Source organism: Suricata suricatta, chromosome 14 (assembly GCF_006229205.1).
Source record: "Suricata suricatta isolate VVHF042 chromosome 14, meerkat_22Aug2017_6uvM2_HiC, whole genome shotgun sequence".
Classification (NCBI taxonomy): Eukaryota; Metazoa; Chordata; class Mammalia; order Carnivora; family Herpestidae; genus Suricata; species Suricata suricatta.
Genome location: NC_043713.1, coordinates 27,054,333 through 27,079,585, shown reverse-complemented (window position 1 = coordinate 27,079,585; position 25,253 = coordinate 27,054,333). Strand labels below are relative to the sequence as shown.

The following is a 25,253-nucleotide window of genomic DNA, read 5'->3' as shown; positions in this document are numbered from 1 at the left end:
TCATTAAGGCATCATCTCCGAATCTCAACCCAATAGCAATTTCGGTTTTAATCTGCCTTTTAATTCTGACTCACATGAACAAAATACTACAGGAAGCTTCCTACTAAATCCCACCCTCGCCTCTCCCTATCCATCATCAACATAGCCAACAAATGTTTTCTTAAAACCAAATCTGATCCCATCACTCTTCTGATTAAGATCTTTCTAGAATGTGCTCTCCTCTCCTGTGACTGGCCAGCTATTATCTAACCTTCAGGGCCTAAACACATTTGATCAACTCTAAAATAGTCTCCCCAGTATTGCCTAGTAATTTTCTTTTCTTTCCTTTTGTCTTTTAAGATTCACTGAGTTACTGACTTGCCGGCTGACGCTAATGCTTCAGGGGCACACCTCATTCCATGCTTACACCGTCCACACGAGACAGGCACAATTATTATGCCCATTCTGCAGATGGAGTTATGCAACTTCTACAAGACCACACAGTTAGCAAGTGGATAGAGCAGGCAGTCTGGTTCCAGAATCTGTATTTTAACTACCATATCACATGCCCTGTATGGTAAATCTATATTGCTGATATGTTCAAGAACTGATCTCGTTCACCAATTTCAACCCACTCAGACAGCGACACCAGCTTTCAATTACTATGCTTCCCTAAATGCTACAGTTGCCTATTCTCAAACAGTATTTAAGTAAATATTAAAAAGATGGCGAGATTCATCCACGTTGTGGCAAATTTTCATTGCTGTATTCTATTATATGAATATACAACAATTCATCCTTTCTACTGAATGGGCTCTTTCCGGTCCTGGACCCTTTCAGATGCATAGACACAGTTCACATTTCCCAGGCACAGGTGTATTTCTTTTAGAATAGTCTAAGGAGCAGAATTCTGAGTCATAAGATACACAAACTAGTAGATGATGGCAAACTTCTAAAAAAGGTTGTACCAATATACTCTCTGATCAGCAGTACATGAGTTACCCTGATCCACAGAGTTGCCAACGCTCAGTACTGAAACCTTCTCAATTGTAGCCATTCTAATGGATGTGTCATCATCTGTCTCTAAGGTTTTAATTTGTATTTCCCTGATTATTTTTTAGTTTACTTATTTATTTTGAGAGAGAGAGAGGGAGAGAGGGAGGGAGGGAGGGAGGAAGGGAGAATGCTCATGCATGTGTGAACAAGTGGGAGAGGGGCAGAGAGAGTAGGAGAGAGAATCCCAAGCAGGCTCCATGCTGTGAGACCATGACCTGAGCTGAAACCAAGAGTCGGATGCTTAACTGACTGAGCCACCCAGGTGCCCCGATATTTTCCCTGATTATTAACAAGGGTTAGCACCTTTTTGTAGATATACCGATCATTTAGATATTCTCTTTTGTGGAGTGTCAATTCAAGGGTATTTGTTCATTTTTTTCTCCTGGGTCATCTTTTTCTTCCTTCCTTTATCCAGTGTGACAATTTTAGTCATTCATATTTAATGTAATTACTGACATAACTGGGTCAAAATCTATCTTACAATATACCTTCTATTTATTCCTCCTATTCTACATCAGTTTTTCTCTCTTTTACTTCTTTTCATTATTCCTTATTGTACTTTTTTCTCTTTTATTCTGGAAATTAAACACGCAACATTCTTACAGTGGTCATCTTACAAATGACACGTGCATTCTTGATTTTTTGAAGTCTGACATTAACTGACCTCCAGACCATGCAAGAGTTTTGTAACATTCTAACTCCTACCATGTCTTCCCTACTGGTGCCATAACCCAGGGAGGCATTACTGTGATTCTTGTTTTAGACTCTCACATTTCATTTAGACTCACCTACACCTGTATTTGCCACTTTCATTGTTCTTCATCCTCAGTCTCTTCCGACATATCTTCTCTAGATTTTTACTTCTTTTCCTTCCACAGTCTTTGGTTGTATTTTGCTATTCTTTTTATAATCTCTTATGCTGGGTTCTTCATCTTTTTAAAATTTTAATATAAGCATTTAAGGCCAAGAAATTAAGTCTCACTATAGCTGCATCTTACAAGTTTTGATGCATTCTGGGTTTTTTTATCCAGTTCTAAATATTTTCAATTTATATTATGACTGTTTCTTTGGTCATCAGTTATTTAAAAGTTAGCTTAATTCCAGCGTGAGATTATATTTTGTTCTTGATTCCTAAAGTTCACTGCGCTGTGATTCGAACGCGTGGACTGTTCCACACTAGTCCTTCAGGACTGGCAGAGACTGGCTTCGTGCTGAACACGCGGTGCAGTTCCGTGCCGTGCAAGATCGACACCGTGTTGAGTTCTGCACTTACAGGGCACGTCTTCTAGAATATCTGATCCTATACTTTCTTGTTCCTTACTGAAATTTTCAAATCTCTTTTATTTCATCAAACACATTAAAAATACTAGTTTAACCATGCTAATTATGCCAGTATCTTAATCCTTTATACGTGTGAGACTGCTGTCGTTTTCTGCTGACTCGCTTGTGGGGCCTTGTTTCCTTGTGGGTTTTATGATTTTCTGTTCTTCTAGGAGTTCATATTCCTTGGAGCTCCGAGGCCAGAGGTGAAGATGGGCTTCTCCAAAGTGGCTCTGTGCCTGCTTTGTGCAGGCATCTAACGGCATTGCCAATGCAGAACAACTTGAACTCACTTTCCACATAGAGGGGTTTTTCTCTGGACGGTCTCAGTAGCGGGAATTTGTGCTTCAAATTCAAAGTTGTGCTTCAACTTATACTCACTAATTTTCAAAAAGAGGTAGCTCTTTACCCACCACACAGATATGTGCCCCAATACCCAGGTCAAACATTCACTGTGTCTGCTCTCCTCTCCCAGGCTGAGTTCTAGCTCACCCTCACACGGAAGATGCCATCCTGTGGGTGATGCATATGAGCTCCTTGCGGGCCCCCTTCGCCGGCAGGCCCCCACCTTTAGTGCCTCCGCCCAGTCCCAGGAGGCTGCGCCAAAGCCATGGGGGAAGCCAGCCTCGGCACTCCCAACTACCTCTACGGGTTCCTCCTTCACTTAGCTCCTGACTTCTAAGATTTTCGATGGTAAGTTTCATGTTTGGCTTCATAAAACTTCTCTCTAGCATTCTTAGTTGTTTTCAGCAGAAGCAGTCAGGATACCCAGCCCACCAAACTGCTGGGAGCACGAGTTCTCCACACACCGTTTCTTCCATGTCAGTAAGTGACTGTGAAATGCCCGCCTAAAGCATCTCAGAATGCTGCTCCCGGGCCGACTCCGGCTCCCCGCTACTCATTAAATCCAGTTGTCTGGCTCAGCCCCCGGTCCAGGTAAGCTCACACCAGCATCCGACAGTGTGAACCCCTCCTCAAGTTCTTAGCGTCTGTGCCTGCCCAGTGCGCAGATGACAGTGTCCCCGGGAGCCAGTCCTCTCTCCAGGCACTGTGTCTCCGGAACACAACTGAAAGTGTCCTGCCCACCGCCCGGATCTCACAAGGCCTCACACACCACAGGGATTCACTGACTGAATAAACACAGGACTGCCTGTGGCCACTTACCAGGTGGGTTAAAGGCGATGATATCATCTAAGAGCTTAGACATCTCCATTTCTAGGACGGCTAAGGTGATTTTTCCATTTTGTTCCAGGGAGCTGAGGAACTGAACCATCTGATGAGTGAAGGCTCGGCATTTTGGAACTGCATCCTGACAGAAAAAGGAGCATTCAAATGAATCCATGCAAGCAGTGTTAAGGGGGTATTTCCCGGGAGCGTGCCGGGGCTCTGACTGCGTCTGGAGCAGACGGAGAGGGCAGAGCAGGAGACCACGCAGAGACAGGTGTGTGTCTAAGGGTCCTGTGTCCAGGGATATGCACACTGTCACCAGAACATTCTCCCGAATTCTAGGACACTCTTCCTTTTTTATACATTAATAAAAACATTAACTATGTACTAATTACTTGCCAGAAACTTTTCCAAACGCTTTTATGTTCATTACCTAATTTAATTCTCACAGAAACACTCTGAGGCAAAGTATTATTATTTCCAATTCAGATGAGAACACCAACGTCACAATGGCAGGGGGCTGGGGACCGAAGTTGGTCAGACCTCAAACTCGTGCTAATAACTTCCCTGCCATTCTGCTGCCAAGGACATCCGGACCCCTAAACCAACAGCTGCCACCTCAATCTTCTTCACTCTTGTTAGCCTGTGATACAGCCGTTAAGTGAAGGTTGACCAAGAGAGATAATTAAAACTAAAAAATCTGGAAGTACAAAATGAGTCCACAGTGACATACACCTTCTAACTTTTTTAACTGAGCTGTCACAGGGTTTGAGCCTGTCCTCAGTAGCACTTACACATCTACAACCCTAAAGAACACTCTGCCTTTTAAAGCACCCACCCGACTTACGAGATGTTTCTGGCTGTCAGCAGGAAGAGAAAGGCCTGCAGACACTCTCAGGAGCTTCATGACTAATCCAGCCGAAGCTTCCTTTGCCAGGATGACGGAGGGCTGGTAATGGCTGCTGAAATAAGCCAGCACGCTCTGATACGACACAAGGTCCACGAGATGCCATGAAAGTGAGCTTGTCTGTCCAAGGAGATTCAGCAGAGGCGAATCCTGAAAATAAGAAAAACACACCCCTTTAACTGTGGAGCTCCAGTTTCCCAGAGATATGTCTCCAGTCTATGGGGTGACCACTAAGATGGCCCTTGACCAGCATGTCACAGGGAAGATGTGAAAGAAGTATCTACTCAAGTAGAAGTACTAGTGAAAGTAAGGACCAAAGTCTTGGCAAAAACACATTAAGATTTGTAATATTCAGAACCCAACTTTTCAAAGGAACTCTTGGATCTTGTCGTAGAACTAGCAATGGATGAGATGTAAAATACAATTGATTAACTCTGTATGCTTCCCTTAATAATCCAGAATTTGATTAGGAATGATCCCAGAAAATCAGGCACCTCGTTGAAGGCACACCCGTATGCCAAGCAGATGTCACGGGACAGAGGTGTTAGGAAACAAGTTCGTAGAAAGGGAGGGTCCGGGAAGCCTTGCCAAGTCCTCAGCTCCGGCTCTCCGAACTTACCGCCTGGTCTACCAGCTGGTCTTCCTTGGCCAACAAAACCATCATGAAAAGGAGGCAGACAATCATGCTCCGCGTCTCTGGGCGCGGACTGGGGCTCCAGGCGTCAGAGAGCACACTAACCCAGTTAACTTCGCACAGGACAGACCCCAAAAATAAGAAGCAGCTCTTAGGGCTTCCTCGTTCCACCTGAAGGGAAATGAATTAAAATCGATGTTTTGCTTTAAGCTATCTTGAAAATGCGTATAAATTGGTGTTTACTAAATTGTATTTTAGAAAATAACTTTTTTCCCAGATTATAGAAATCATCTATAAATCCTTCCCCCCAGAAATTTAGACTTAACATTTTTCACATTTTTTCTTCCATGCTCAGTGAATGTGTACATTTTTCAGCTTGTTTAGAGTTTGTGATTTATTCCACTAATTCTTTACTTCTTTGAGAGAGAGAGAGAGAGAGAGAGAGAGAGAGGCAGAAAGAGGGGAAGGGAGAGAGTGCATGAGCAGGGCATGAGGGCAGAGAGAAAGAGAGAGAGAATCTTAAGCAGGTTCCACACTCGGCAGAGAGCCTGACACAGGGCTCAATCTCATGACCCTGGGATCACGACCTGAGCCAAAAATCATGAGCCGGATGCTCAACCTACTGAGCCACCCAGGGGCCCCCATTCCACTAATTCTTAACAAGAGAGGAGTAACCTTTCCTAGCTCTAACCAGGCTGCCACGGTTAGTCACCAAAGCTCTGGGGGTCTACTACTGTCCTCAGATGGGCTAGGACAGGTCAAAGATTGAGATCTACTGGCCAGTGGTTCCTAAAGCTGATTGCGCATCAGAACCACCCCCACTAAAGACCCAATAAAGCACAGACTGTGGGACCCCATCGCCAGAATTTTGCATTTCCTAATCTAGGGTGGGAGCAGGAATCTGGATTTCTAAGAAGTTTCCTGGTGGTACAGACACTATTGGTCCTAGGATCCTACTTTGAGACCTACTATAACTGTGTACATAACTTTTATACTGCCTTTTTAGTGTGATGTCATAAAAATGTCTTCACATCATTAGTCTTTGTGATTTCTGATGACGGCACAATGTTAAATTAAATACTATCTAAAATATATTAGGGATTGGTGGGGGATGGTAAATGTATTTTAGTATACAATCAATGTCAGAGTTCTGTCTTATTAGATCATTTCAACAGTATGTTTAAATTTTTTTCATGCACAAGCAGGGGAGAGGCAGAGAGAGAAAAGGAGACATAGAATCTGAAGTAGGCTTTCAGGCTCTGAGCTGTCAGCACAAAGCCTGACGTGGAGCCTGAACTCATGAACTGCGAGATCGTGACCTGAGCCAAAGTCGGATGCTCAACCGACTGAGCCGCCAGCCACCCCTCAACAGCATGTTTAAAATAAAACATGGCTGGCTATAACTTTTTCTGTTTAAAATGAAGATTAATCGTCAGAATGGCTAAAACAACTCAGGCAACAACAGATGTTGGCGAGGATGTGGAGGAGGAGGATCCCTTTTGCACTGCTGGTGGGAATGCGAACTGCTGCAGCCGCTCTGGAAACACAGGATGGAGGTTCCTCAAAAAATTAAAATCAGAACTACCATATGACCCAGCAATTGCACTACTAGGTATTTATCCAAGGGACACAGGTGTGCTGTTTCGAAGGGACACACGCCCCTCAATGTTTACAGCAGCGTTGTCAACAATAGCCAGAGTATGGAAAGAGCCCAAATGTCCACTGATGGATGAATGGATAAAGAAGATGTGGTCTACATACAATGGAGTATTACTCGGCAATCAAAAAGAATGAAATCTTGCCATTTACAACTACATGGATGGAACTAGAGGGTATCGTGCCAAGCGAAATTAGTCGGAAAACGACAAATATCATATGACTTCACTCATATGAGGGCTTTAAGATACAAAACAGATGAACATAAGAGAAGGGAAGTAAAAATAATATGAAACAGGGAGGGAGATAAAAACATAAGAGACTTAAATATGGAGAACAAATAGAGGGTTGCTGGAGGGGTTGTGGCAGGGGAGATGGGCTAAATGGGTAAGGGGCATTAAGGAATCTACTCTTGAAATCATTGTTGCACTATATGCTAACTAACTTGGATGTAAATTTAAAAAAATAAATACAAATTAAAAAATTAAAAAATAATAAATGAAGGTTAAAAAGCTTTACTCCATTTATAAAATGACAATCAATGGGATCTGGTGATGACTCATGCCGTCCCATTACTATCATCACTGTATCATTCTAACTACTTATTCTTTTCCCTTTTAGAAAACGATTCTTCATCCTCCTAATAACCTCTTCTCTATCCTCACTCTAAACTGCTCAAAAAAACACCCCTTCTAATGCTAGCAAGACATAGAGAACTGAACGGCTCCCAGCGTCTGGGCAGGCCAGGGTCATCCCCGTAAGACGAAAATTCCTAGAGGCCCAGAGTCAAGAGCAACCTTCTGAGACTGTTCTCCTTACTGTCACACAGCTGGGGCCGCCCTCTTACTGAAAGCTGTCTTACAGCTCTTTAAACAAACACCCTCTTCCATGTTCACAATGGTGACAAGTCTATACTTAGGACCGGTCTCATGTCCTAAGCCTAGCTATAAAATCATTCCTAACCTTTATTTCAGAGACAACTGTCCTCAGCTTTGCCTGGAGCCCAGCCACAGACAAGTGGCTGACAAGAACGTCCCTGGGTGAGGCCCCCACCGTGTGCAGCACAAAAGGACTAGGGTACGTTTAACTATTGCTGTAAACCAGTGTGGACCTGCAGTAATTACAGCACTTAGGGGGTCTCAGCAATCAACCCACACTAAGTTAAGAGTGAACACAAATGAGCTGGTGACTATGAATAAATAAATGGAAATGAATATAAAAAGCTAAGAAGATTATAATGGGTTTTAAAATTAGAAACGTAAGAGGGGCGCCTGGGTGGCTCAGTCAGTTAAGCGTCCAACTCTTGACTTCAGCTCAGGTCATGATCTCATGCTTGTGACATCAAGCTCATCATGCTCCTTGTGGGCATAGGGCCCACTTAAGATTCTCTCTCCCTCTCCCTCTCCCCTGCTCTCTCTCTCTCTCTCTCTCTCAAAAAAAAAGAAAAGAAAAGAAAATTATAAACTTAAGAACAACAGTACTGGCTAGTATGTAAGCAACACCACTGTGGCTGTTTTTTGTAACTATTACTTCTATTGCTACAACTCACACACACGAATTAGCATTTTTTTCCAGGTCATTTCCGGTCTTTATATGCTTATGATGCATCACTGGCTGTTACGATGTACTTCTATCTCCTCCAGCATTATTACTCCCTTATGTAACTGCTTACAGAAACTAATGGCTTGAGTACCAATTACATTTTGCTTTAGCAGAACATTTAGCAATATGAAAGTCTGATGATGCTATCCTAGAAAAATATGCAAGCCCAGAAACACCAAGATTGAGCATGATGAAGTCATTAAACTATGTACTCATACAACAATATTACTAAAGTCTAGGGGGTGCCAGCCACGTAACAGACAAAATCTTTCTCCGGGTTTAAAACTGGTCCTACAAGTGTCTGCCAATTGCCTGCTCACACAGTGAAACGATTTCCACGGGAAATCACATGCTCTACACAAGCATCGCGCGGACACCACAGAATGCGGGCGTGGTCCACAGTGAACAGGGGACACAGGAACGAGGCTTACTCTGAAGAAGGCCTCCATGAGCATCTGGTCAGGGTGCAGGTCCCTCCACGGGAGCTTCCGGTAGGTGCTATGGAAGGCATACAGAATGAACTCCGGCATTCTGGGCGCCGTGCACGCTTCACAGTAGTGCAGCAGGTGTAAACTGAGGGCCCCTTCGTCACCGGGCGACAGCTTCTCTGAAGTTGAAACAGATAATACAGCTGGAGACATTCGGGGTTATTTTTAAAAACAAACTAACTAACACAAAACAGAAATTTGACCTGAAAGTCTAAAACCTAAGGTTCTCTATATCTACTCAATTTCAAAGGTGTTCATACCAGGAAAAAAAAAAAGCGATGGCAAATGACTCGCAGAGATTAGTATGTACTTACTTACTTACTTGGGTAACTGGAATGAGCAGCTGGGATGTGGGAGAGAGCAGGGCGATCAGTTTTTCTTTAAGATTTCTAACTATTTGGCTTTTTCACGCAAATCTGCTTGCACAACCCCAACCACCTCCAGGGACCCCTCTGGTCTGCCGCCCTCAGCACATGCGCGCCACTGTCATTAGCATTTATTTACCTGGCACCTTGGAGGAATCTAATATCCCTCAAAAAGAAACGTGCCACATGACTCAAACTTAACCCTTGGTGCAGTAACACCAGACTACTACTGTCATTCAGTAGTTATTCTAAAGCGACACGCCTCTGTGACACGGATCACTCGGTCCCATCATCACAAGTATCAATTACCGCAATGCCCTCAAGAGTGCATGGCGATGTAACAGGTGTTCCGTCTAAAACAAAACTTTTCAGACGCCTGGTTTTATGCAAAGGAATGAACGTAGTCAAAGAGGAAAGAACCACACACAACAACGGAAAGCTGATGATGTTTCTTAATAGTGGCTTTTGAAAAATGACACATGAGCATCAGCCCACGGTAGCAATGAGTCTATCATTTCTAATATCCCTGTGCCCTTGATTCGCAGTCCTGACTTCATTCTACACGTGAAACCCTAACATGTTTTGAATCCTTTAAGACAAGGTAAGAGTAGCATTTATTTGAATATCAATAAAAACAGTTCTGTTTAAATTAGTACGGATATGTAGGTAGAAGATGTCTAAAAGGACAAGACCGAGTTCCTGGTTCCAGCCCAGACACACCTAAGTTCTATGAGCTCAGATAAATTCGTTTTGCTTTTCGGGTCTTCATTTTCTCACAAATAAAAGGAGAGAGCTGGATCAGAACACCTGACTGAAAGGCTACAACAAAATACTTCCTGCTTTGCAAAGTTCTGTTGCCTCTCCTTGAACTCCTGATGTTAGCAGTGTAGCCCCTGTTCCCCAGGCACTTCCTTATTTTATATACACGGGCAAGAGCCTAAGAGAGTACTTGTCCCTTATACTAAAAAACTAAACATACAGCCTTTGTGACTATAATGCTCAAATCTTTTTGATGATAGTAAGAAGCCAGAAGTCACTCTTTCCAAAAAAACAAAAATACAAAAAAACAAAAACAAAAAAGTGAGCACTGTTAGGATTTCATGTGTTACTCACTGAACCCATACTTATCAGATAGACACTGAGACTCTGTCACTGCCCAAGTCCTGTGGGGGATAAAAAGAAAAATGTTTCTGTGCCTCATTTACATCTTACAATTGAGTCAGAAAAAATTTTTTAAAAGAGATCAGGCACGTATATAAAAGATCAATCAAAAATACTGGATGAATACATCCAGGCAATGGAATACTGTTCAGCATTGAGAGGCAATGAGCTATCAAGCCATGAAAGACTTGGAGAAATCTTATATGCATATTACTAAGTTAAAGAAGCCAATATGGAAGGCTATATAATGTATGATTCCGATTATTTGGCATTCTATAAGAACTAAAGCTATGTAGACAGAAAAAAAAATTCTCCCCAAGAATTAGTGGGAGAGAGGGGGCGTAGGCTGGACACAGAGGGTGCTCAAGGCCATGGGGCTATTCTGCAAAAAACTGTAATGGTGGCTATGTGTCATTGTACATTTGTCAAAATCAATAATGGACAACACCAAGATCAAACCCTAACGGAACTATGACTTTGGGTGATAAAGATGTTTTGGCATAAGCTCAACTGTAACAAGTGTACCACTCCGGTGGGGGGTGCTGATAGCAGGGGAGGCTATCTGGGGGATAGGGGAACTCGCTATACTTTCTGTTCAGTTTTACTGTGAACCTAAATCCTTCTATACACGCACATTTTTTTAAGGAATAGATGACATACTGTTAAGCCTATGACTAAGCGCCACACAGACACCGGCAGCCACAGAGGCACACGAGTCAGAAACAGAATATGCCAGTCAGACCGTGGCACCTCCAGGACTCATTGCCGTGCCCAAGTTGAGCCAACAGCTGAGCACAGAGCCGGCCACTCCCGCCCACCGGGGGACCCTCCATGAGGAATCCTGGCCCGGTGCTCACTGCTGGGCTGACCAGTACTTTCTCAGAGCTGCGCTGCGGGCAGATGCACTGCTCTTTCTCCCTACCGCCTTTCACGGGTGACACACCTGCACGGGCCCTGCAGGTGTTCCTCGCCCACTCACTCCTCTCCCTCTTATCTCCACAGGCACCACCCCACGAAGATCCCTAATGGCATTCTAGCCCCACCACGTGTCTGCGCCCCAAGGACACAAACAGAAGAGAAGAGAAACACGTGCACAACACAGAATATCGAAGAACTGAAGCTTCATCCAAACATCCAAGATCCGAGGCTTCTTCAAGTAGTGGAGTCAGCACGAGCAATGCAGTGAGCGGAGGGCCAAGGACAGCAGCAGAACCGTGTGTCAAGCAGAATGGCTGTAGTGGAAGGTTTCCATAAAGCCATCACATAACGCTCAAGTGCACTGGGCCAGACACTGAATGTTGGGCTAAAACATGACATGCAGAAGTTTGGAAATACGAATATAATAGGATATAAATACTATTTTCAGGAAGTAATTAATCCTTCAATAGTCAGGAACAGAAACTGGAATGAGAAAAGCAGGAGGCAACTGCAAGAATCTGGGTGGGGTGGAATTAATGTCCTTATAGACCTCCCAATATATTTAAATACACTAGGTGCAATAAAGCATCTTTGAAGATGCACAGCTAGGTGCACTCAGCAGGAGACAGCAGGGGCTGCAAGCAATGGGCGCCCAGGAAACACAGGTCCTGAACAGACACCGAAGCCTCAGGTGCAGCCCAAGGGTCTGCTTCTGTGGGGCTCTAACAGCAGGCGGACTCTCCCAACGACTGTGCCCTCACCAAAAGGGCAGATCAGGGGAAGAAAGGGGCCTTCTCTGCCTTCAGCTGGACTTGGAGTGGCAGGGGGTGGGGGGAGCTGACGGTGGTAACTGGGCACACCTGTAAGTGAGTCTGGGGTCTCACTGCTTATACCTGAGTAGGAAACCACAAGCTGCGGAATTATTGTCTCAGACAGCAGCAAATGAGGATCTTTTCTGGAAGACACACCCTCATCTCGGTCTTCGTGGAATTTCCACAGAGAAAATCTAAATATGGGCTCGCGATACAAAATTAAAAATATACAAGGAGGGGGGCTGCCTGGATGGCTCAGTCAGTTAAGCATCCGGCTTCGGCTCAGGTCATGATATGGCGGTTCATGGGTTCAAGCCCCGCATCGGGCTCTGTGCTGACAGCTAGCTCAGAGCCTGGAGCCTGTCTTCAGATTCTGTGTCTCCCTCTCTCTCTGATCTTCCCCTGCTCGTGCTGTCTCTCTCTCTCTCAAAAATAAATAAAAACATTTTTTTTAATTTAAAAATATATATATAAGGAGGGTTGCCTGGGTGGCTCAGTCAGTTAAGCATCTGGTTCTTGATTGCGTTTCAGGTTGTGATCTCATGGTTTGTGAGTTCAAGTCTCAAGTTACCCTCCACACAGAGGTACAGAGCCTGCTTGGGATTCTCCCTCTCTGTCCTTCCTGCACACTCCCTCAAAATAAATAAATAAGCTTTAAAAAAATACAAAAGGAGAGGCGCCTGAGTAGGTTAAGCATCCAACTCTTGGTATCTACTGGTTCAGGTCATGACCTCAGCTCAAGTGGTGATTTCACAGTTATGAGATCAAGCCCCAAGTCAGGCTCTTATCTAAGTATGGAGTCTCTTGGGATTCTCTCTTGCCTCCTCTCTCACTTTCTCTCTCTGCCTGTCCCCCACTTGTGTGTGCACTCGCACACTTTTTCTCTCTCAAAATAAATGTTTCTAAAAAATACACAAGGAAACACGAGCATCCAACTATAGCATAAGGCGGGTGGTCCCCAGCAGGGGCTTCAGATAATTTCTACTGCACAGAGATCAGAAAGCAAAGTATGCTTGGACATTTCAAAGAAATAACAATTAGAATCTTAAACAAAAAAAGAAATCAGATGCTATCAAAAAGGTACAGGGTAGATTGGAAAAACAAGTATAACTTCTAGACACTGCAATAAGAAATGCAAAGGTTTTTTGTTGTTGTTGTTAAACAGGTTATACCAGGCTGGAGAGAATGAGTAAACTGGAAGAGAAACCTCAAGCCTTTGCCCAAAATGAAGCACAGAAAGAAAACATGAAAAAGGAGTTAGAGGCGCAGCAGATAGAATGCGGTTCAACACGAGTGCCAGAGAGTACCGGAAGTGAAAGGCTGCCTATTTTCCGTGGCTGCCGAAGCTCGGAGGTACCTTACACACAACGTATGATGTTGCAAACCTCACACTAACCAGCTGTATCAGTGGCCTTCTTTGGTCAAAGATGACTGCCTCCCAAGTAAAATAAAATTAAATAAAGTAGGGAAGGCAGGGGCCAAAGATTAACCGACGACTTAGGGAAAGAGTGATAGCCAACCAGAGACATAACGCAAGCTCTTCCTACCTTTGAAACTCTCGTGCAGCGAATCCACGCAGTCCGCGAACAGCTGCACGATGCTCAAGGCCACCGCGGCATCGCTCTCCAGCCAGGGGTAATGTCGCTGGCTGCTTCAAATAAAAGCAGCACACACTTAGAAATGACGGCGCCGTGGCTAAATTCCTCTGGGCCCCATAGTCTAGGGACCCCCATGTCCTAGAGAACACTGTATCACATAGCCCCAGACACATTAGACCGTTGCAACAGCTGGAAATTCCTGGAGGCTCATAATATCAACCATACAATTTTATTTATGTTCCTTCTCAACATTTATTCCCATTAAGGTTTGGAAATGCGTTATCTATATAAATTAACACCCTTTTGTATCCAGTTTACACCCTGTGTATCTTGGTTACATTTCAAATGGCTTACGTACATGCCGCTAAGTAGCTTCAACAGTTTTCTCTACTGAAAACATGAACGAAAGAAAAATAAGTCCACGTGACAAAAACATGACCAAAAATGGACAAGAAATAACCAAAGGAGAAAACTCTTTATATGATCATATTAGTTTCTGAATTGGGTCCAGAAAGTTCAATATCGAAATAAATCCCATTAATTCTTCCTGGAAATAAACAACACAGTCTGCATTATTGCCAGCAGTCTTAGAGTTTGTGCAAAATCCTGAAGCATGTAGATTAAGGACAGTCCTCTAGCAAAAGTCAAGATCCAGAACCTTTTCTATTTTCCTCAAGGACCTCGTGGAGCAGCAGGGACTAACACAAGAGTCCGGGCATGGAAGCCAGAAGCCCTGAGCTCTGCTCTCAGTTCTGCCCTGACTGGCTGTGGGGCTGGAGCAAGCTGTTGTTTTCTTTTTTTCTTTTTGTTTAAGTATTTATTTAATTTTGAGAGAGAGAATGGGCAGAGGAGGGCAGAATGAGAGGGAAATACAGAATCTGAAGCAGGCTCTAGGCTCCAAGCTGTCAGCCCAGAGCCCGACGTGGGGCTCAAACTCATGAACCACGAGATCATGACCTGAGCCAAAGTCGGCCTCCTAACCAACTGAGCCACCCAAGCGCCCCTTCATTCATGTTTTCTGAGTCCTGGGAACAGATTAACATTTGTAAATACTGTGATATCTAGCACTGCTGTACTGTTAACAAGCTCCAAGTTCATGTCGCTTTGTCTATATGCTTTAAGGGAAAAAAGGCTCCTAAGGCAGCTCCCTGCATGTGAACAGTCCTATGCCTCTGGTTCACATGCACATAACATCACGTTCTCACTTAACTGCAGAGCTCATGTTAAATGGTAATTCCTACCCAGTACTCCGAAAGCTAACTTACTACCAAAAAATAAATGAGGTACTAAAAGTTAGTCTCATATTTTATAGCATTATATTCTCAAAATCAAATTCAGGAGAGCAACATCCATGTTTCCAAAACTAAGGGCCAAAATTTATTCAATGTCTTTAGTGTGGAAAACTGGAAATGAGTGTCCAGTTTTACTTCAAAGTTAATATTAAGGTAATAGCTCTGATCAACCAGACTAGCAATTCCACAAACAGAAATGTCTTAAGTTCCCTTCATAAGGCAGCATTTTCTAAATTTAAATATGACCCCACATAAAAAATCAAATCCGTGAACGCATCCCTTATACCTGAATCTGCTCAAAAGTATAAGTTGATAAATTTCAAAGGAATTTGAATATCTGAAAAACAATTTACCTTTCATTGTCCTCTAAAACCAAGATCCATGGCTTAAAGAGCTGGATGATTACCGAATGTAGGGATCTCAGCACTAAAACAAAGCGACAATTTTAGAGACAAGAAATAAGCTCACCCTTTGTCAATATCACTGATAATACTAAAAAAAACTAATCTACGTCTTATTATCTATATGCTCACAAACCTACGTCGATACACAAACAACATGCTTCTTAATACCAAGTATGTTTGTCTGTGTTTTCACTTGCTGCAATGGAATTTCTTGAATTTTTATTAAAACACAGTGTCAGGGATAATTTCATACTGCACATTTTTTAAAGATAAAAGCTTAAATATTCAGAACCCTTTCCTGAGCAAGATAAGTAACACGAAGAAAGAGCTGGAGCCTGAAACCGATCTCCTTGGACCCTGCCCTGTGGGGGAGGGGCAGAGACAAGCTGAAGCAGGCCCCCCTGTGCGGGTGAGCACAAGTATGACACGTAGATGGGTTCACACCTACACTGTATATTTCCTGTTTCTTCTTCTTGACACTCAGATATTTAACTTTATTGCTAAGATTTAAATCTCTTCATGTGTCTATTCAAGTCTCTTCCAGGGGAAGGTCGGGACACCTCACTCTGTTGCACTAAAGGCGTATTACCTGTTTTGCTGCTGGCAGATGGGTCTTGAGCCAAACAGGCCATTTCTGAGTCAAGCAGCCTCTTTACAAGATAACCCAAGAGTGTCTTCAGATCAGCCATGTAAGGGCTCCATTTTGAGAATAAACCAAAGCTTTTAAAGTCCAACGTGGATAATCGAAGCTTATGAAAAAAATTTGAGAGCCACTGTATCGTCTCCATTACCTGGAAGACAATGACCGGTCAGAGAGTCCTCACCCAGTGTCTACTTCCAGCAGCTACTACAGCGGACTGTGCTGGAGGGCGCGGACTTGGTAACAGAGCTGCAAAGGGGTCTGCATATGAAAAGTAAATCAGCGGATTTCCAACTCTTTTTCTAAAGCAGAGGAATCATTCTTTCCAGTCCATTCTCACATGGACCCATAGCACATAAAACCGATGAAATGGTGAGCCCAGTCCCATGGGTCACTGCATGAAAATCTGACCAAAGGAGCCAGGGGTGTAAGGTTAAGAATCAGATAGGTTAAGGTGGGGAGGTCAGGTACAATGGGGTGGGCCTGGGCTGCTCCTGACCGGATGTCCAAGAATCAGACTCTGAGGAGAGAAAGGCAAAGGGGGTGTGAGAGGAAGCAAGAAACACACAAAGGAAAACACAAGGTTCTTAAAGATAATCCATAACAGTGCAGATTTTTAGATATAAATTTTGAATGTGTTCTAACAGTTTAAAAAATAGCAAAGGAAACAGAAAAGAAATGCAGAGACATAAACTGTAGACACCAAAAGCTACACACCTGCTTGTCAGACAAGAGAACATCCGGAGAGCTTTGAAGCACCGAGCTCTCAGCAGAAGCTGCCCCCTGCTGCCAGTTTGGGGCACAGCAGCCCAGGGCTCTCAGAGTGGCTTTCCAACACTCAGGGCTCAGCAGCTGCTCCGCGGAGCCTTGTGGGGCAGGGACAGAGGACAGCAAGTTAGCATCTTTCACAAACTTTTCCAACCTGAATCAAAGAACATGTGTACTTTACAAAGGAATGAAAATTTGGGGCGCCTGGGTGGCTCGGTCAGTTAAGCGTCTGACTTTGGCTCAGGTCATGATCTCATGGCTCGTGGGTTCAAGTCCCGCATCAGGCTCTGTGCTGACAGCTCAAAGCCTGGAGTGTGCTTTTGATTCTGTGTCTCCTCTCTCTCTGCCCCTTCCCTGCTCACACTCTGTCTCTCTCTCAAAAATAGAAAAAGAACATTAAAAAAAATAAAAGAAAAACAAAGAATGAAAATTAAATAAAAACCCAAAACAAATTGATAAAGGTCTATGGTGAAGAGGCTGCAGTAAAGAGAACCTATTAAAAGAACTATCACTTGACTTTGCTTGTTCATAGTGACTTCCGGGAATGAGCACAGCCGGAGCCATCTGGGCTGGAATCCAGGGTCGGGGTGGGGAATCCCATCCACCAGCCCCTGCCTGGGGGATGGTGAAAGTGCCACTCTCCCGGCTGAAGCGGTGAGAGACACAGCAGTAACGGGACAAGGGAAGACTGGGTTGCAAAACGGAATCTCAGAGTCTAGGCTCTCTTCTCCTATTTACTCTGGAAACTCCACTCCCTCAACGGGCAAAGCCTATGGCAACACAGAGAGAGCACGCAAAACAGACACCACCGACAGCACTGTGCTGCTGGTAAATCTCCCATCCCAGAGGCCAGGACTCAGACCTCCTCGGGCCCTCTCCACCCAGAGGCGGCAGGAGGAGCACATGGGACACGCGGGGCTGGTAGATCTGAGGGGAGATGAAGACGCAGCTGCAGTATGTCGAGCGGGAGAAGTCCAGGGACACTCAAGGGTCTGTGGTGAATGGCTGCTGTGGTCTGGCTCTGAGGGCAGAGCCCTGGAACCAAGTTGCGGGTGTGGGGGTCACGCACACCCAAAAGCCGGCAGTGGAGCCAGGAACGACAATGGGTGTGCCCGCAGAAAGAAAGGAATAGAAAAGCAAAGGATAGAGCCCCGAGACCAGCAACACCTTCCCCGGGGACGAAAGGGAAACCAGGAGGCTACAGGTCATGGAATCTGCTATTCCCAAGCTTTTAATGGACTTTCTCTTCCTGGGAAGTATAAATTTCGTGTTAAGTGCAAGTCAGTGGTTGCCTAGACACACCATGTACAATCCCTTAAAAAGGTTTCAGGGGAAAAAAACCACAATGTATACTTAATCAAATTTTGAAAATTTAGCACAAAAATTATTTATTCAAGTTTGGATCAAAATCATACAAGACATGTGCCTGCAACAATTCTCCAGGGCCCCCGCACCTGACCTCCACAGGAAACAATGAAAGCCTGAAAATGAGACCACACATGTCAGTATTTTTCAGGTGGTCCAATATATAAAATCATTAACCTATTCACTAAATGGTTTCTATCAAGTAACACAAAGATTTGGCATGAAGCAAAACTTAGTTTTCCATTATGCCTGTAAACTACATGAAGTTTGCCCAAAAACGTAAATACTATCTCATTTATCAAATTTCAGTAAAATTCCTGCCTAGTGAAAGTCCCAAAGTAAAACAGCTAACAGCCTTTACTCCTCTGTAATCTCCAATAGTCCAGTGAAAACCAGCAGGGCAGCAGGGAGACAAAGAGTGGGTGCGGGAAACTGAACACATCTCGTTCCCTTGGCGAATACAAATACAGATACAGTCTGCCCTTACCTACGGGTAAAACTTACTTGCAAAAAAACACGAGTCAAAAAATTAAGGGGGAGGGGAGCCAAGATGTACCCACTATTTGGATCCAGAGAAACCAACTGGCACCTTACACATGCTGCACAGAAGCAAATTCCTTCTCTTGCCAAACGTGCAGACAACAGGGCAAGCAGGCCCACGTCTCCCCCCACGGGGTTCAGTGCGGCTGCAAAGTCAGGGGAAAGAGGAGGGCGGGCGACGGGGGACCCCAACAGCTCGTACTAAGTTCAACCAGGACCCGTCCGAGCGTTCAGAACAATCACTGCCCTCTTCTACGGACAGCAACCTTTCAGTTCAGCAAGCACTTGAGGTAAAAATTAGTGATTCTAAATTCCTGCATACTTGTCTTATTTTTACATTTTTAGACAACATCCCTAGAATGGTAAATGTCACATTAAATATTCACTGCAATCTAATCAGTCGCAATTAAAAGCCACTTACTTTGCATCAGCAGCCTGAGAATGTCACTGTACTGGTCAGGGAACTGGTAGAGAAGAAGGTAAGTCCAGTGCTTACAGAAAAGATTAAATGGCATCAAAATATCTTCGTCTGGTTCAAGGCCCCAGGCAGTAAGTGCCAAGTGAATGGACTCCAGAAGCCTGGTACGATCAGACAGAGGAGGTTTAGTGGCGTTTAACCATTGCTTAAGATCGAACTAAAAAGAAAAAGAAACGAGAAGCAGTTTTACTGACACAGGGAAGTTAACTGAAGTATAGAAAACTATGTACACGTTTAGTTTAAAGTCAAAGATCGCTGAGCATTTGGCTTTTTATAAAAACTGAAACTAAAATTTATAATCAGGGACTTAGAGGAATCTAGGCAAGTCAATAATTAATAGGTGCCTGGAAGCCTCCATCTCTGCACTAGGGGCTAGAGAGGCAGCGCTTTCTCAGCTCCTAGTGCTTTTTTGTAATGTAAAATTTTGGTTAAGTTTTCCCTACAAGGCAAGAATCCGCACTCTGCCAGAAACAAGTAGCTACGTAAGGGACTGTCCCCATCTAAAAGAGCCATGTTTCTGGTCTGTGGCAGTTACCTATCTCGGTTAATAAAAATTCAGAGCGTTATCTATAACCTTCCAGAATTCCCAGCTATAAAGCATGTTCTCCCCCATTCCAGACTGAGAGCAGTCTCTAGGCCCAAAAGAAAAATGCCTAGGCTTTATGATTTATGGATGTCAGAGAAATACAATTGAAGGCAAAATCACTAAGCCTCTGCAATTCTCAAGTGGCAAAGTAAATCCATTGCCTGGGTCTCCGTTACTATTCCACTCAGAATGAGGACAAAGGCAATTTGTTTATATATGGCCTATTCCAAATATGAGAGACTTTGATATATTACAACTCATTTATCAAACACATTTTCGGCATAAATTCAGGATATATTCAAAAGGAGGATGCACTAAATTACTATTATGAAAATTTCAAAGCTGTACTATTTCTAAAGAGGGCTTGGGAGCGAAGTCCTTTTTCTGCTATGTGGAAACTGCCCTACACACACAACCAAGCGCCCCGCGCCCCCTGCCCTGGGAAAGCTGCTTGCAGACGAGACAGAAAGCGGAAAGGGTCCACCTGGAAACAGAACTGCAGGGGGCCTTTCATTTCTACGACGCTGGGACGGCACCAGATCCTACACTTTAGTGACGGCATCAGCTCAGAATCACGTCTCACCTTGGTCAGCAGCATGAAAATCATATCACTGTTGTCTTCACTTAGAAACTTCACCACTTTCCCGTAGAGCTGAATGAACTCCGCAGGTGCAGCATTGGGGGTGAAGAAAGGGGACAGCAGAGAGCACAGCCTTCTGTTCTTCAGAATGGTCTCAAGTACTTTCCTGCATTCTGATTGAGTGCCACTGATAAACACCTGGAAAGAATTAGAAAGGGAAAATGTCACCAAATTCTCCCCTCCTCAACTTTCATTTATGCAACCCAGTTTTAAGGGCTAGTGTGTAAGACAAACAGATTTTTTCTAAATGAAAATGTGAAACAATCAAAAAAATCTAAAATCATCACAGATAAATCTAACACTTCTAATGGAGGTGATGTTAAAAATTCTGGATAATCCATTTATTTGATCTGGACAAGCCATAGAGAATTTTTAAAAGATTAAAATATTGGGATAATTTGAATCTAGAAATTGGCAAGGAGCCTACCATGATTACTAAGTATCAGCATTTTTTAAAAATGTTTATTTATTTTTGAGAGAGACTGACAGAGCACCAGCAGGGGAGGGCAGAGAAAGAGGAAGACACAGAATCTGAAGCAGGCTCCAGGGTCCGAGCTGTCAGCACAAGGCTGACGTGGGGCTTGAACTCATGAACCTTGAGATCAATGACCTGAGCCAAAGTCAGCCAATCAACCGACTGAGGTATCCAGTGCCCCACTAAGTATCAGCATTTTGTCAAGAAAACAAAAGCTCTAGGCTAAAGATTTTACTGAGATGTGCTTTTAATACTTCTAAAAAGTTAACTTTAACAACTGATATGTAATCAAGATCACTTTGTTTTAACTTCGTTCTAATGTTTCAAGTACTGGATGTAAGTGAGTATTTAAATAATCTCTGGGTCCCAAAGACTTTGATAAGCTGGACCACACGCAGAAACAATAAAAGGACTGAGAGATTTGAATATACAAAAATTTTAACTTCCATAAGGCAAAATGTATGATAAAGTAAAAGGAAAATGACAAAGTAGAAAAATCAATTTAGAACATATTCCAGATACCAGGTTAGTAGTCTGAGCAGCTCTTTCAAAGCAATCAAAAAATAAGAAATTCTGCAACAGAAAATGTGTAAAGGTCAATAACCAGCATATCACAAAAAATAATTAAATGGCCAGTAAACATATGAAAAGTTATGCAAGTTAATAAGTACTTAAAGAAATCCAACTTAAAATAATAACAAAGTATTCTTCCCCTATTAGATTAGCAAGACTTTAAAAGAATCATCATTCTTAATATTGTTTATGGTACAGCGCAATAAATTCAAACTCTGCTATGACAGTGGAAACGGGACTGCGACAATTACATCAAATGTTAGTCCCTTTAACACAGCAACCATACTTCTAGGAAATTATCCTGGAGAAAATAGTCCAACAAGTTCACAGAGATGTGTAAGAATATTTATCTCAGGCTTACTGTAGCAAAATAAACAAACTACCTAAATATCCATCCAGAGGGCCCTGGGCTCAATACGTTACAATAGATCTGTACCATGGAACACCATGTATTAAATCCCATGGTAAGAGCCTATATTTATAAACACAGAATAATGTTTAAGAGTTGTGTTTGAATGAAAAACAGTAGGCAACAAAACAGCACTTGCCCATTTTTGAGGAAGTTTCTCTATTTAGCTATATGTAGGAATGATACATTATTTCCACATACACACACACTAATATATATACATACACAAGATAAACTATGATAAAATGTTATGCTATGTAACCAGTATCTCCAGGAGGTTTAGAATTATGAGCAATTTTTCTTCTTTATACTTTTTATATTGTCTGCATTGCTTGTCATAAGCATGTATCAATTTTAAAATCAAGAAAAAAAAAACTTTAAAAATCTTTTTTATTTTCTGCTCTGTATTATCTCCTTAGATGTATCTAATAGCTAAGTACTCATTCCACCGAATCTGGGTTAGTGTTTACGTATTTTCCATCAAGTGGCTTTCCGTTCTTTTATGACATATTTCATAAATGCACATGGATACATTGCTCTTGCCTTGTTAAATATCCATATATTTAATTATAAGTCAAATCAATAAATGAGGACCGACTACAGCAACTGGGAAGCAGCAGTGGAGAGGCGGAGCGAACACGGACTGCCTGAGACAGACGACGTGGGATCCAGGCTTAGCTCCGGCTCGGACCAGCTGTATTCGTTAGGCAAGTTATTTCACCTTTCAGAGACCTGTTTTCTCATCTTCAGATTTTTTTAAAATGTTTATTTATTGTTGAGAGAGACAGAAACAGAGCATGAGTGGGGAAGGGGCATAGAGAGAGGGAGACACAGAATCAAAGCAGGCTCCAAGCTCTGGGCTGTCTGCACACAGCCCAGTGCGGGGCTTGAACCCACAAACCGTGAAATCATGACCTTGACCAAAGTCGGACACCTAACCGACTGAGCCACCCAGGCACCTCTATTTTTTCATCTTTATAATGAAAAGGGTATCAATCACACAGAGTCACTGTGAGGATGAACTGGAGAGCATTTTATAAATAATAAAGAGCTTGTTATTGTTAGAGACATGACAAGCACATGAAAGAGTTTGATGTCTCCCCAGCCTTTCAAGTATGAGTAACTTAATCTCTCTCGTAGGGGAAGAAAAATTCTATACCAACAATTTTAATCACATCTTGAGACGTCAACAATTTAAAGGGGATTCTGACTAAAGTATGATTCTGAATGTGAAACAGAAGTCTGAAGTCAACCCTCACTATGACTAATAAGGATGCTGCTGGGATTCAATATTTATGAGTGAGACTGAAAACAGAGTGCCCTTACCTGTCCCAAGATCTCAATGCATGAAGTGAAGAATTGCCTTGTGGGAGGATGGCGCTGAGTCTCATCACTGACATAATCCACAACAGTAAAGAAGAGGCTAATGCCAACCTTCTGAACCCCAGGGGTAGGCTGCAACTTGTAGGCATTCACGAGGGCCCTGCGGGAAAACGTAGGTGAGGCAACTGGTCTACAGTAAGAGAATCCAGACTCGCAAGTACTTCTTCGGCACTCTACACTTCTCACTCAGGCAATATTCTTGAGAGTCCTTCAGAGCCCCCAAACAAATGTCACTTTAAAAATACTTCATGGGAAAAAAAAACTTCATGGGGTAGGTAAGTATCTCCCAACTTGACCCAACAACGTATTTTTAATACACAGAAATCAGTTTATGTCCTCTGGGGGGGAGGAGTGGTATCAGATATTATTAATATTATTATTAATATTCTTACCCTTTTAGGGGTACCTGGGTGGCTCAGTAAGTTAAGTGGCCAACTTCAGCTCAGGTCATGATCTCCTGGTCCTTGAGTTTGAGCCCCGTGTCGGGCTCTGTGCTGACAGCTCAGAGCCTAGAGCCTGCTTCAGATTCTGTGTCTCCCTCTCTCTCTCTGCCCCTCCCCAGCTCATGCTCTGTCTTTCTCTCTCTCTAAGAATAAGTAAACATTAAAATAAGTTTTTAAAAATATTCTTACCCTTATTAAAATCTTTCATATGTTGAATGTAATTCATAATTCTTTAACTTCATGTATTCCTTAAATATTTTTTAAAAATGAGAACTCTTATTTCTCTAAATTTTTAAATATGTTTTACATGTTTCTATTTATTGTTGAGAGAGAACAAGACACAGAGCGTGAACCCAGGAGGGGCAGAGAGAAACGGAGACACAGAATCTGAAGCAGGCTCCAGCCTGAGCTATTGGCAAGAGCCCAATATGGGGTTCAAACCCATGAACCTCAAGATCATGACCTGAGCCAAAGTCAGATGCTTAAATGACTGAGTTCCCAGGTGTTTCTCTCTAAATTTTAAAACCCGAAACACAGAAAATCATTTTTATATAGAGTAAGATCCTAGAATAAAGACCCCTCTTCTAAGTCTCAGACTGTTTTGAGTTCCTTTGCTAGTAAAAGAAACATCACCTTCTTATTCACCTCTCCTTCTTCCCAGGCCCCCCAAAAGAACCCCACCCCTCACACCCTACCCTGATCTGCTGGGGGATTAGTTGCTCAAATCAGAACGTGGAATCCCCTTAAAGTAAAAAACAGGGTCAACCACTCTCCCAGGTCATGCCCTGGTGGCTTTAGTAAGAAAGAAGACATTGAGGGTAAGCCAGGAACTCCGAGGGAAAAGCCATAATGGCCAAATGCAAGCTGGCAACTACACTTGAGAACCCTCATTCCTCTGAGCAATTCCCCTTCAAACTCTGCTCTATAATCTGAGCTGACGATGCTGACTTCCTGGGTAAATGCAACTTTGATATAAAACTTAAGTACTCAGTCTCTCCATGATTGAACTTCAATACGCTGTATCGTCTCGTAATTCAGGGGTCAGCAAACTTATTCTATAAAGGACCAACCAGTAAGTATTTTATGCTTTAGAGGCCATAAATTGTCACAACTATTCAATTCTGCCACTGTAGTATAAAGCCATGCACATTAAGTAAATAAATGGGCATGGCTGTGTTCCAATAAAACTTTATTTATAAAAATGGTGGCAGGCCTGACTTGGTCCAATGGCCATTGTTTGCTTAACCCCTACTAATTTAAATAGTGGATGTCTGGGGGTATAGTAGCATGTGTGACTACTACCAATAATAACACCGAATTTTAAATTACAGTGCCCTCAAAACTTACGTAATCAAGTTTTCCGCGTGAACAGCAGCTTCCACAACATTAAGTGATGGTGGTTTAGCAGCTTCTGCTTGCAACTGCTTCACTTCTTTTCGCAAAACATGAAGCTGTTGGCTTACTGCTTCATTCTTATGCATACCTTCAAACTAAGAAAGATTAAAGTGGTCAAGACTTTTTTCTGGCCTTAATATGTTTCTAAAGCAAATATTACAAATATACTGAGCATGTGATGAAGAATTATTACTATAAT

At 42.9% G+C, this 25,253-nt stretch overlaps 1 protein-coding gene across 1 annotated transcript in view; it reads right to left on the bottom strand.

Moving 5' to 3' along the window:
• Positions 1–25,253, bottom strand: part of EPG5 (ectopic P-granules autophagy protein 5 homolog) — a 106,286-nt gene that overhangs the window by 11,957 nt on the left and 69,076 nt on the right. The window contains exons 28-39 of the mRNA XM_029922924.1: positions 25,007–25,149; positions 23,160–23,316; positions 20,320–20,514; positions 19,094–19,307; positions 16,717–16,865; positions 15,949–16,150; positions 15,309–15,381; positions 13,613–13,716; positions 8,753–8,928; positions 5,049–5,234; positions 4,370–4,579; positions 3,520–3,664 (exon numbers count right to left, since the gene is read on the bottom strand). Coding sequence (XP_029778784.1) covers positions 3,520–3,664; positions 4,370–4,579; positions 5,049–5,234; positions 8,753–8,928; positions 13,613–13,716; positions 15,309–15,381; positions 15,949–16,150; positions 16,717–16,865; positions 19,094–19,307; positions 20,320–20,514; positions 23,160–23,316; positions 25,007–25,149 — 1,954 coding nt within the window. The remainder of the gene's footprint in view (positions 1–3,519; positions 3,665–4,369; positions 4,580–5,048; positions 5,235–8,752; positions 8,929–13,612; positions 13,717–15,308; positions 15,382–15,948; positions 16,151–16,716; positions 16,866–19,093; positions 19,308–20,319; positions 20,515–23,159; positions 23,317–25,006; positions 25,150–25,253) is intronic.